This window comes from Heptranchias perlo, chromosome 2, assembly GCF_035084215.1.
Source record: "Heptranchias perlo isolate sHepPer1 chromosome 2, sHepPer1.hap1, whole genome shotgun sequence".
Classification (NCBI taxonomy): Eukaryota; Metazoa; Chordata; class Chondrichthyes; order Hexanchiformes; family Hexanchidae; genus Heptranchias; species Heptranchias perlo.
In genome coordinates, this window is record NC_090326.1 from 102865585 (window position 1) to 102877665 (window position 12081).

Here is a 12081-nt window from a genome sequence, read left to right on the forward strand (position 1 = left end):
CTGCACTCACAAATAGCACGGCCTGGAATTTCCTGCGTATTTGGGCACAAATCAAATACGCGGCCTGAAAGATCACAGAATTTTGGGCCAAATCTCCTCAAACTTTTACGATCGTCTAACAATCCCGTCGCCCGAACACATCTCCGCCTATGCTAATGGCCCTGTCTCAAGTTACAGAGCCTTTTATGCGAGCTCCCACAATTGCGCTTGCTCAAAGGCTCTCTTCAAATTACAACCAGATTTTCATGCGCAGCAGAAAAGAATCATTTTGCTGGCATTTTAATGCAATTCTTCGAGCTTTTGTGTTAACATCTTCCCTCACTCAGACCTGCATTGTATTTTCTATTTCTTTTAATGCATTTTTATAGCATAAGTATAAGTCACATTAAAAATTGAAAAGCTGCCCAGATTGCAGGTTCTTAAACATGATGTGCCTAATGTGCATGTATGATGGTTAAACGAGTTGAAACTTTAATTTTCGTAATTAAAGAGTTCGGCGCTTTCCTTGAGGCCCAATTATTTACGCTGAGTTAGGGCCATTTTACCTTCAGGCATGTTCTAATGCGATTCGCAGGAAATTTGACCGTAACTTGACATCGGCTGAATGGGCGTATTTTCAGTCTAACCTCCGGGTGGCGCCCACGGAGGAAATTCCAGGCCACCTGTTGAACTATGTCCTTGAGGAGCTTAACTTTTGATTTGGTTTCTTTTTTTACACACTTGTTCCTTTTGAACAGCTAAATATAATTTTATATATATAAACAAGCTACAAAAAGGGAAATATAAGCAGTGATTGGGCCGGTTTCGGAAATAAATCATTCAGTGAAGTACTTTGCACTTCTCCCACTTTTGCTCAACCTTCAGGAAGACCCGGGAGCGCAGGGTGGAGCCTCCCGTCTTCTCAATAATCACAGTTCAAACTCTGAGCATCTCAAAGAAACGGAACCGAACCTCAACCTGATTTAACCAAAATAAAGCAAGGTTTCGATCCGATCAATCCAGCGGCGCACACCAGCCCTCTCCCACCTTTCTCTTCCCACCTTTCTTCTTTCGTTTTCCAGGTTCGCATTTCGATTCCGACTCCTACACTTGGCTGAATTTAACTTTTTTTTTTAAACAAAAAAAACAAAAAAAATGTAGCATTTCTTCACCTGTCCTTTCTATTTGGGCAGCTTTGTGTTTCGTGGCGAAGTGACGAATGCCCCGAGCTCCAGTCATTAAAATGGTCAAACCGCACTCTCTGGTTTTGAGCATCGCGTCGATAATTTGCCATCATTGGTGTCTGACCACTCGCTGGAGTTAGTTATTTGTTATATAAAACCCAGAATTGTTTTGGAAACCCGATGGGGATCTCAGCGAGCGGAAAATGACCCAATTCATTTTCTCCCAGCAGGGATGACTTTGCCTGTGGGTGTGGGTCGGTTCCGAGTGTGAGGTGTTTACAGGTCGAGCAGAGATGGAGTAGACGGAGAAGCAGAGATTTCCCCCCGGACCGTCTCTTTCTGCATCAGCTGGTTGTTGCTGTGGATTTGAATTCAGTTGTGGAGTTACATTATTTCGGGTCAGCGGTGTTCATTCTCTCAATGTGAGGCTCCACCGGCCACATCCTGAGCGGAATCGCCCGGGCAAACGCGTTTCCAAGTCGGCAGGCCGGAGCTTTCCCCTCGAACAGCGGCGACTCTTCACCTACAGACAACAGTCTTGGGGTTTTCTTCAATCTTAGTGACACGTTCGTCACACACACACATGCAAAAAAAAAACCATGAGTAAGATCACGCAGGTAACTAGTTCTGACTTTTATTAGTTGTTGCCAGAGGCTTAACATCACCGGACTGCCTGAAAAGCATTATTGATAAATATATGTAAGAGCGTATTGATGTTTATTTTATTTAAAGTTTGTGCTTGCTGAAACCCTGAATGTTTAGACGGTGTCTGAGTCCTGGTGTCTGGATCGTGTATAACAACAGCAGCAGCAACAGCTGCATTAAATGCGATCTCGGTTTCGCAGCAGTGATCTTATCCTTTTGCAAACAGGGCACGTCAAATTATTAATAATAATAATAAAATGTCAGGATGTGGTCGGTAATGCTCGCTCTTGGAAACTTGCGCCGTTTTCTCGGCATCTGCTGCTGCCGCCGCTGGGGTGCAGCTCGCACCGGCTCCATGGCTGTCGTTGACTGCGCGCCTCACGATGTGTTCGCCTGAATGCAATAAAATGCCACCAGGCGCTGCATTTTCTGACTGGAATTTAATTTTACCAGCTTATTCTGATCTTAAGTAAATAGACCACCACACTTTATGGATGCTGCAATTATTGTGGCATGGCATATTACCTTGTGTTCTGCTTTGCTTGATGTTAAAAGTGGTAACGTTAAACATTAGCAGCATCGTGCAGTTTGCGGTGCTTTTAAAAATCATCAGGCATGGCCGGTAAACAGCTTGGATTTCTCATCTCTTAGAAATGCCTTTGTGTGTGGCATTGACTTGCTACTGTCTCCTTATAAAGTTCAAGGTGCACTGAGTGCTCTTTAGTGACAGGTTGACAGTGTCACAGAAAATAACTGACAGAAGGAAATTAAATTTCAGTTTTTCTGGAAGAGCAGTTAAGGGATTTTGCCATTTATTTTTTCAAACTCAACTTTCAAACTCAATTTGAATTTTCAAGTCTCACCCCCCAACTGAAAATCATCAAAATGAGCTTGACGCTCCACACTGATTTGTCAGATTCCCCATATTAAAATATTAAACATATGTTTACATCAAATCACCAGCCTCAATTTGCAGATTTTAAACTAATTTCAAATTGCGTTAAAGTTGGGTATTTTTTTAAATCACAAAACATCTAATTATTAAAGGAGCATAGTTAGTTTATTGGGGCATTTTCCTAGAACCAGTGAAAAACAACTTGTTCCAGATTCACATGAAATTCTGTCATTTCAGATCATTTAAATTCAGACCTTTAGATCTGTTGTGGCATAAGCAGTGATTTATATTACTTTGCTATTTTAACATTAAATCTTAAGAAAATGATCAAAATAAATAGGGGAATGACATGATGGGATCACTTATGATGCCATTGTGAACCAAAGTGTCTTTCAAGGTACTTTATCAGATGACAATGCCCCTTTAAGGCAAGCATGCCAGGACTGTAAGTGACTGTGCTCTTTTTGTCCTAGTTGGAGAAGCTGTGGCTGTGAGGAATGCCCTTAACAAATCCCTATCATGGCCCCTGGGATTGTCTACTCACCTCTCTTCACCTGCTGCCTACTTTTCGTCACCCTCTGCATTCCCTTTTCTGTGTCCCAGTCCCAGAAAGACACTACCAATGGGGCTGAGTCACTGCCCACGGTCACTGTTGCTGCCTCCACCTCTGAATATTCATACCCAGATTACAGGGGCAAAGGCTGCGTGGACGAGAATGGTTTTGTGTATGAAATTGGGGAGGAGTTCACACCGGGTCCTGCCGCCTGTCCATGTGTCTGTACTGAAGATGGGCCACTGTGTGTCAAGCCTGAGTGTCCTGGTCTGCATCCTCGCTGCATCCGAGTGGACACCAGCCGTTGCTGCCCTGAGTGCAAGGAAATGAAGAATTACTGTGAATTTCGGGAAAAGAAATATAAACAATTGGAGGAATTCACGGTAAGAAAAAGCTCCCGCTTTCATCTGTTGTTTTATCTTTTATCCATTCAACCATCAAACTTTTTTTTCCTGTTGTATACCAATTTTGTTCCTCTTTACTCCTTCATTTCAGATTTTCATATTTATTCTTTAATCTCTTATTTCTCCATCCATTTTCTCCACTTCTTTCTTGTAGGTGTTGTCTCAAACTGAGGTATAGGTGCTGGCCAGTCTTTGGTACCTTGCACAAGCAGCCATTACTCATGTGTGAACTTTGACCACAACTGTTGGTAGGCTAATTGATTATGGGGCACATTATAGCTGAGCCCAATCTATCTTCAGACAACATCCCAATACATGCTTTCCAGGGGAAGTCATGTGGTAGTGATGAACCCTGGGTGATATTTCTGCTCCCTACGACAGAAATAAAAATGCCAATTGCAGCATACCTATCACTGCCCTATTGCAACATGTTTCTGTGCAGCAATGAACACAAAGAAATGCCATAGAATCAAATGAACTAATGATAGTCAATTTACTTTCTGAAACAGCCGCAGAAACTGGGATTAAATAAAACCTGTATAATGGACACAGGGGCTTTTACACAGAATGAGCTTGGTTTAATTTCCACGTTTTATAAATTAAATATCATTTAATTATTTTAATATAGCATCCTCTTAGTTATAATCAATATTTGTATTTCAACAGCTGAAATTTTATCGTGTGTTTTCATACGTTACCAAAAAGAATCTTATTATGGTGTCTGTTTGATTATGTTAATCCTAATGTTACAACAAAGAGGTTTTTCTGGCCTAAGACATGAGCAGTTAGCAAATGTAAACAAGGGGATGATTCCAAACAGCAACGCAGCCAGGATCTGAGTTTGGGAACAAGAGTGAATTTACAGATGCTGGTCACACAGTATCACTTAACCTGTCTGTTGTAAACCATCATGGCTGAGGTGGGGTATGATACTTAGTAAGTGAACTCTGTACCTTTGTCCTCTCCGGGTTGTCTTCTGATTATTTAGGATGTGAACCTTCAAATATAATTTCCACTTGCATTAGCATGGGGTTCAGAGCCACAGAGTAATTGATCATACAATTATTTACAACTTGGCACATCATTTGCTTTCCAATTGCATTGTTTGCCATCAGTGGGAAGCTTCATACCACAAGCCATTTAACTTCTTCATCAAGAAGGTAGCTTTTTGTTGTCTTGGGCCAGAATCTGGCCTCATGATGGGATGAGTGCCAAGTTGGAGTGGTTGATGGCCTCTATGCCATGAGTAATCATGCCAAGGAGCTTAGTCACAAGAAACACATTGCTGACAAGAAAGCCTGGGACTCTGTCTGTACCACTGCCAATAGGGCAGAATTGACCAAGAATGGTGTGGTCATTGATTTTCTTACCTCTGTGGATCAAGCTGGAAACAAATTGAAGCTAGAGCCAACTACTCATCCACCAAGTAGGGACCTGGCAAGGTATCTGCCCCTCTTTCAAAAGGCTTTTTAAAACATATCTCTTCGGTGTTACTTTCAGCCATCTACCTCAATTTCTTGGCTATGGTTCTTTTATAAGTGTAACTTATTGTTGTTGTTGTTATGGGATCAGTGAAAATCTATGAAGATATCCTTGAGATTTGGAGAGAGCATTATATTGACCTAACAAGCTGCCATAGCAGGGATCAATCTGTGTTCAAGTTGAAAAATGAAGCAGCATGTGCTACATGTACACTAATAAACCATTTTGCTGAGAGGAAGCAGATCCCATATTGCAGAGCTTAGCTAGGGGTTAACGGATTAAGGGTAACTACTCAGATTGGCAAAAGGTAGGAAGTGGTGTTCAACAGGGATCGGTGCTGGGTCCACTGTTGTTCACAATTTATATTAATGTTTTGGATTCGGGAATCGGAAGTACAATTTCAAAATTTGGGGAAGGCGCCAAATTGGGGGTTGTAGTTAATACAAAGGAAGAATGCATCAAAATGCAAGAGGATATTAATAAACTTGCAGAACGGGCGTGTAATTGGCAAATGAATTTCAATATAGACAAGTGTTAGCTGGTGCATTTTGGTAGGAAGCATAAGGAGGCCATTTATTGCTTGAATAATGAGAGTCTAAACTGGATAGAGGTGCAAAGGGATCACGGGGTACAGATACACAAATCACTAAAAGTAGCGATACAGGTTAATAAGGCCATAAAAAAGGCAAACCAAGCACTAGGGTTCATTTCTAGAGGGACAGAATTGAAAAGCAAAGAAGTTATGTCAAACTTGTACAGAATTTTGGTTCGATCATATATGGAGCATTGTGCACAGTTCTGGTCTCCATATTATAGAAAGGATATAGAGGCATTGGAGAAGGTGCAAAATAGATTCACAAGGTTGATACCAAAACTGAGAGGATACACTTATGAGGAAAGACTAAACAGGCTGGAGCTCTTTTCTCTAGAAAAGAGAGGGTTGAGGGGTAACTTGATAGAGGTCTTTAAGATATTGAAAGGATTTGATAGGTTAGACGTAGAGAAAATGTTTCCACTTGTGGGGGAGTCCAAAACTAGAGGTCATAAATATAAAATAGTTGCTAATAAATCCAATAGGGAATTCAGGAGAAACTTCTTTACCTAAAGAGTGGTAAGAATGTGGAACATGCTACCACAAGGAACAGTTGAGGCGACTGGCATAGGTGCATTTAGGGGGAGGCTAGATAAGCATATGAGGGAGAAAGGAATAGAAGGGTATCCTGATAGGGGTAGATGAAGTAGGGAGGGAGGAGGCTCATGTGGAGCATAAACGCTGGCATAAACCAGTTGGGCCAAATGGCCTGTTTCTCTGCTGTAGTTTTGATGTAACTTGATGTGATGATATGGTGGCAAGTATGAATGATATTTATACCAGTGACCTTTGTAATATACAATAGGAACAGGAGTAGGCCATTCAGCCCCTCGTGCCTGCTCCGCCATTTGATAAGATCATGGCTGATCTATGATCTAACTCCATATACCCGCCTTTGGCCCATATCCCTTAAGACCTTTGGTTGCCAAAAAGCTATCTATCTCAGATTTAAATTTAGCAATTGAGCTAGTATCAATTGCTGTTTGCGGAAGAGAGTTCCAAACTTCTACAACCCTTTGTGTGTAGAAATGTTTTCTAATCTCACTCCTGAAAGGTCTGGCTCTAATTTTTAGACTGTGCCCCCTACTCCTAGAATGCCCAACCAGTGGAAATAGTTTCTCTCTATCCACCCTATCTGTTCCCCTTAATATCTTATAAACTTTGATCAGATCACCCCTTAACCTTCGAATCTCTAGAGAATACAACCCCAATTTGTGTAATCTCTCCTCGTAACTTAACCCTTGAAGTCCGGATATCATTCTAGTAAAGCTACGCTGCACTCCCTCCAAGGCCAATATGTCCTTCCGAAGGTGCGGTGCCTAGAACTGCTCACAGTACTCCAGATGCGGTCTAACCAGGGTTTTGTATAGCTGCAGCATAACTTCTGCCCCCTTGTACTCTAGTCCTCTAGATGTAAAGGCCAACATTCCATTAGCCTTCTTGATTATTTTCTGCACCTGTTCATGAAACTTCAATGATCGATGTACCTGAACCCCTAAGTCCCTTTGGACATCCACTGTTTTTAACTTTTTACCATTTAGAAAGTACCCTGTTCTATCCTTTTTTGATCCAAAGTGGATGACCTCACATTTGTCTACATTGAATTCCATTTGCCACAGTTTTGCCCATTCACCTAATCTATCAATATCACTTTGTAATTTTATGATTTCATCTACATTGCTTACAATGCCACCAATCTTTGTGTCATCGGCAAACTTAGATATGAGACTTTCTATACCTTCATCTAAGTCGTTAATAATTCTCCTTCATGGTTTGGACATCTTAGCCATGGACTAGGTCAAGGATTGTTGTAGAAAGAGAAAATGGTAATGTTAAGCAAAGGTTCTTGCCTGCACCAACTTTTTGCTCAGGACACTGGAAGAGAAGTTCGCCTCATGGCTGGCACATCGCTTTATTAAAGGGTCTTACCTGAGGACTTGGATTAAACAGTTGGTGATGAGTAAGATTGGTAAATGACACATGTTGGATATCAAAGACATCAAGGTGGATGACATGTGTAAGTTCTTCCACCATGCTTGAGGCAATTTCATGAAATAGCTGATGAGGAAACTTTGAACCTTTGGACAACAACTGCTGGAAGATGTTACCTGTGTATGTGAAAATGTACTTATGTATTTAGGGTTCATTGCCGACCTTTATCGGATTGCCCAGAGCCAAGCAGTTGCTATTGAAGCTCTGCAGCTCTAATTGGTGGAACCAGTGTTCAATGGTGTATGGTGCTTATCCATTCTGTAGTCCAGAAGATGGTGGCAATACAATCACACCTTTAGCATGAGATGTGCTGCACACCATGTCGCTGTTGAGGTGGTCTTGGAATCTACTGTTTAACATAGAAAGGGCTCAGATCTATGTTTGTTAGTTGTTTAATGACTAATTATTGACTGTCCGCATCTGAGGATCTCTTTGGGCTCAAGTTGGCTCCAAGCTGACAAGCCTGCTGATGAGAGACAATTTGTTGAACTATGGCAGACTCAGTAATCTGTAAACCAATGCCCAGACAGGTAAGGTGGTTCCTGACAGGGCAGCTTACCCGTGTCTTGATAAGTCATACAGTCTTAGTTGGTTAAACACCAGTGGTACTGTTGCACACATTTTGGGGCCCCAAGGCTTAACCTTTGAAATGTTGCACCGTAATTCTCTGCCCTAAAGGTAAATATGGCTTTTCTCTCTGGGGAGAGAGTGGATCCCATATCGAGCAAACAGAAATGTGGATTTCTCTGCAGTTTGATTTGGAGACTGTTAAATACAGTGAGGGGTTTCTGCATGCATCAGATACTGCCTGATCCAATATATATATATATATATAGGTGTGTGAGTATATAAACATCTTTAAACTCAGTATTAAATTAACGATTGTTAATGATTATGAGAGTTTGTAATTGTCTGAAGTCTTAACAAATCTTAACTAAATGAAACCCATAAAACCTTCCTTTTATTTGTTGCAAATTGAGTGAGTGTTGTATAGTTGTTGCATTATTAGCTTTATTGCTGATTGTTCAGACATAGGCCCAGATTTTCTGAACAGTAACAGTCTGGAAATAACCGGTTGGAAAGCATGTCGGTTCTCCACCCATTCAACATTACATCCAGTTTTGCAATTGGGTTTCATACTGGAGTTGGAAGTGCCTGTCAATTTGCTGCTTATTTTAAAACAGGCTCAGAATTATATTAAAGATTCTTTCATGCAATTTTACTGGTGTATTTACTGAAATGTCAAAGCTAATACCGAAAGCTTTTATAAATATATTAAGAGAAAGAGAGTGGCTGCCTTGGGGTTTGCCTATATAACAATAGTATTTCAAAAATAATTCATACCTTATGAAGAGCTTTGTGATGTTCAACAGCGGGTATGTTCTATGCCAGAAGCCTACCCACATTATAATAATAAGGCTGACTCTGGAAATGTATGCAGGATCAGCACGCTAAAGGTTGGGCAGGTGCTGTTTGGAAAATCTAGAACAATATATCTTAAATAATATTTGTTCATTCTTTGATTATTTTGCTGGAAGTTTACTCCAAGACAAATAAACTGAATAAGAACGTCAGAGAACATGGAACGAAAAAAGGTCATTCTGCCCATCAAGCCCTCTCCTTGATGAACAGTACGTGTACGATGTACTTTATTACGGATTGCACATCACCTATTTAATCTCCTGAGGGAAACTTTTATATAAACACTCCATGAACCCCAAATGGAATCAAGCAAAACTCCAGAAAATTCATTCATCTTCACTATTCAACCTTCACCCGAATATTTGAACATTGTATTCTATACCTATCCTATTCCAACCCAATTTTTTTTTGTAAGTTAATTAATAGAGCATGATTTGCTTTTTCTGTGAGTATGTTCCATATATCCACTACCTTTGAGGAAAATAAAGATCTTTTAATCTCTGGACTCAACTGAGGCTTGTTAATTTTAAATCTATCTTCTAATTTTGCAGTCACAGTCCAAATTAAATCACCCGTTTCCATCTACAGTATCTCAGCATTTTCAAGATCTGGATCACGTCTCTCTTCAATCTTTTTTGTAATGAAAACTATTTCAGGTCTGCTAGTCTTCATGATTTAGAGCCATAATACTAAAATCATTCTGGTCACTCTCCTCTAAACCTCGCTAATGCCTCGATGTCCTTGGGTGCCCAAGCTGCATATGAGAGTCCAAATGTGGCCTCATCGGTGTTCAGTACAAAGCTAAAATAATTGATTTCAACTTCCATTCAAATTCTATAAAGATGCATTCCAATGTTTGATTGAGTTTTCTTATATTAACTGGAAACATTCATTGGTCAATAATCAAACTAAAATTCTTTTCTTTCTCCACATTTGCTAACATGTGTATCATGTATAAGCATCTTGTTTCATTTTCCATTATACATTACCTTCAATTGAAATCCATCTTCCATTCCTTAGTCCATCTGTTTAATTAATTGTGATCTCTTTGAATATTAGGCTATGATTTGATGGTATTAGACAGGAACTTTCAGAAGTTGATTGGGAGAGTCTGTTGGCAGGCAAAGGGACGTCTGGTAAGTGGGAGGCTTTCAAAAGTGTGTTAACCAGGGTTCAGGGTAAGCACATTCCTTATAAAGTGAAGGGCAAGGCTGGTAGAAGTAGGGAACCTTGGATGACTCGGGAGATTGAGGCACTAGTCAAAAAGAAGAAGGAGGCATATGACATGCATAGACAGCTGGGATTAAGTGGATCCCTTGAAGAGTATAGAGATTGCCGGAGTAGAGTTAAGAGAGAAATCAGGAGGGCAAAAAGGGGATATGAGATTGCTTTGGCAGATCAGGCAAAGGTGAATCCAAAGAGCTTCTACAAATACATAAAGGGCAAAAGGGTAACTAGGGAGAGAGTAGGGCCTCTTAAGGATCAACAAGGTCATCTATGTGCGGAACCACAAGAGATGGGTGAGATCCTGAATGAATATTTCACATCGGTATTTACGGTTGAGAAAGGCATGGATGTTAGGGAACTTGGGGAAATAAATAGTGATGTCTTGAGGAGTGTACATATTACAGAGAGGGAGGTGCTGGAAGTCTTAACGCGCATCAAGGTAGATAAATCTCCGGGACCTGATGAAATGTATCCCAGGACGTTATGGGAGGTTAGGGAGGAAATTGCGGGTCCCCTAGCAGAGATATTTGAATCATCCACCGCTACAGGTGAGGTGCCTGAAGATTGGAGGGTAGCAAATGTTGTGCCTTTGTTTAAGAAGGGCGGCAGGGAAAAGCCTGGGAACTACAGACCAGTGAGCCTGACATCTGTAGTGGGTAAGTTGTTAGAGGGTATTCTGAGGGACAGGATCTACAGGCATTTGGAGAGGCAGGGACTAATTAGGAACAGTCAGCATGGTTTTGTGAGAGGAAAATCATGTCTCACGAATTTGATTGAGTTTTTTGAAGGGGTAACCAAGAAGATAGATGAGGGCTGTGCAGTAGACGTGGTCTACATGGACTTCAGCAAAGCATTTGACAAGGTACCGCATGGTAGGTTGTTACATAAGGTTAAATCTCATGGGATCCAAGGTGAGGTAGCCAATTGGATACAAAATTGGCTTGACGACAGAAGACAGAGGGTGGTTGTGGAGGGTTGTTTTTCAAACTGGATGCCTGTGTCCAGCGGTGTGCCTCAGGGATCGGTGCTGGGTCCGCTGTTATTTGTTATTTATATTAATGATTTGGATGAGAATTTAGGAGGCATGGTTAGTAAGTTTGCAGATGACACCAAGATTGGTGGCATTGTGGACAGTGAAGAAGGTTATCTAGGATTGCAACGGGATCTTGATCAATTGGGCCAGTGGGCCGATGAATGGCAGATGGAGTTTAATTTAGATAAATGTGAGGTGATGCATTTTGGTAGATCGAATCGGGCCAGGACCTACTCCGTTAATGGTAGGGTGTTGGGGAGAGTTATAGAACAAAGAGATCTGGGAGTACAGATTCATAGCTCCTTGAAAGTGGAGTCACAGGTGGATAGGGTGGTGAAGAAGGCATTCAGCATGCTTGGTTTCATTGGTCAGAACATTGAATGCAGGAGTTGGAATGTCTTGTTGAAGTTGTACAGGGCATTGGTGAGGCCACACTTGGAGTACTGTGTACAGTTCTGGTCACCCTATTATAGAAAGGATATTATTAAACTAGAAAGAGTGCAGAAAAGATTTACTAGGATGCTACCGGGACTTGATGGTTTGACTTACAGGGAGAGGTTAGACAGACTGGGACTTTTTTCCCTGGAGAGTAGGAGGTTAAGGGGTGATCTTATTGAAGTCTATAAAATAATGAGGGGCATAGATAAGGTCGATAGTCAAAATCTTTTCCCAA

The 12081-nt window shown here is 41.0% G+C and overlaps 1 protein-coding gene across 2 annotated transcripts in view; it reads left to right on the forward strand.

The window, feature by feature from the left end:
- Window positions 1-1238: 1238 nt before the first annotated feature.
- The window catches only part of vwc2 (von Willebrand factor C domain containing 2), a 128142-nt gene continuing 117299 nt past the window's right edge, over window positions 1239-12081 (forward strand). Inside the window, exons 1-2 of one of the 2 annotated variants that reach the window (XM_068005246.1) lie at window positions 1239-1780; window positions 3177-3639. In XM_068005246.1, coding sequence (XP_067861347.1) covers window positions 3223-3639 — 417 coding nt within the window. In that variant the 5' untranslated portion in view covers window positions 1239-1780; window positions 3177-3222. The remainder of the gene's footprint in view (window positions 1781-3176; window positions 3640-12081) is intronic. The other variant, XM_068005237.1, reaches the window with a different exon arrangement.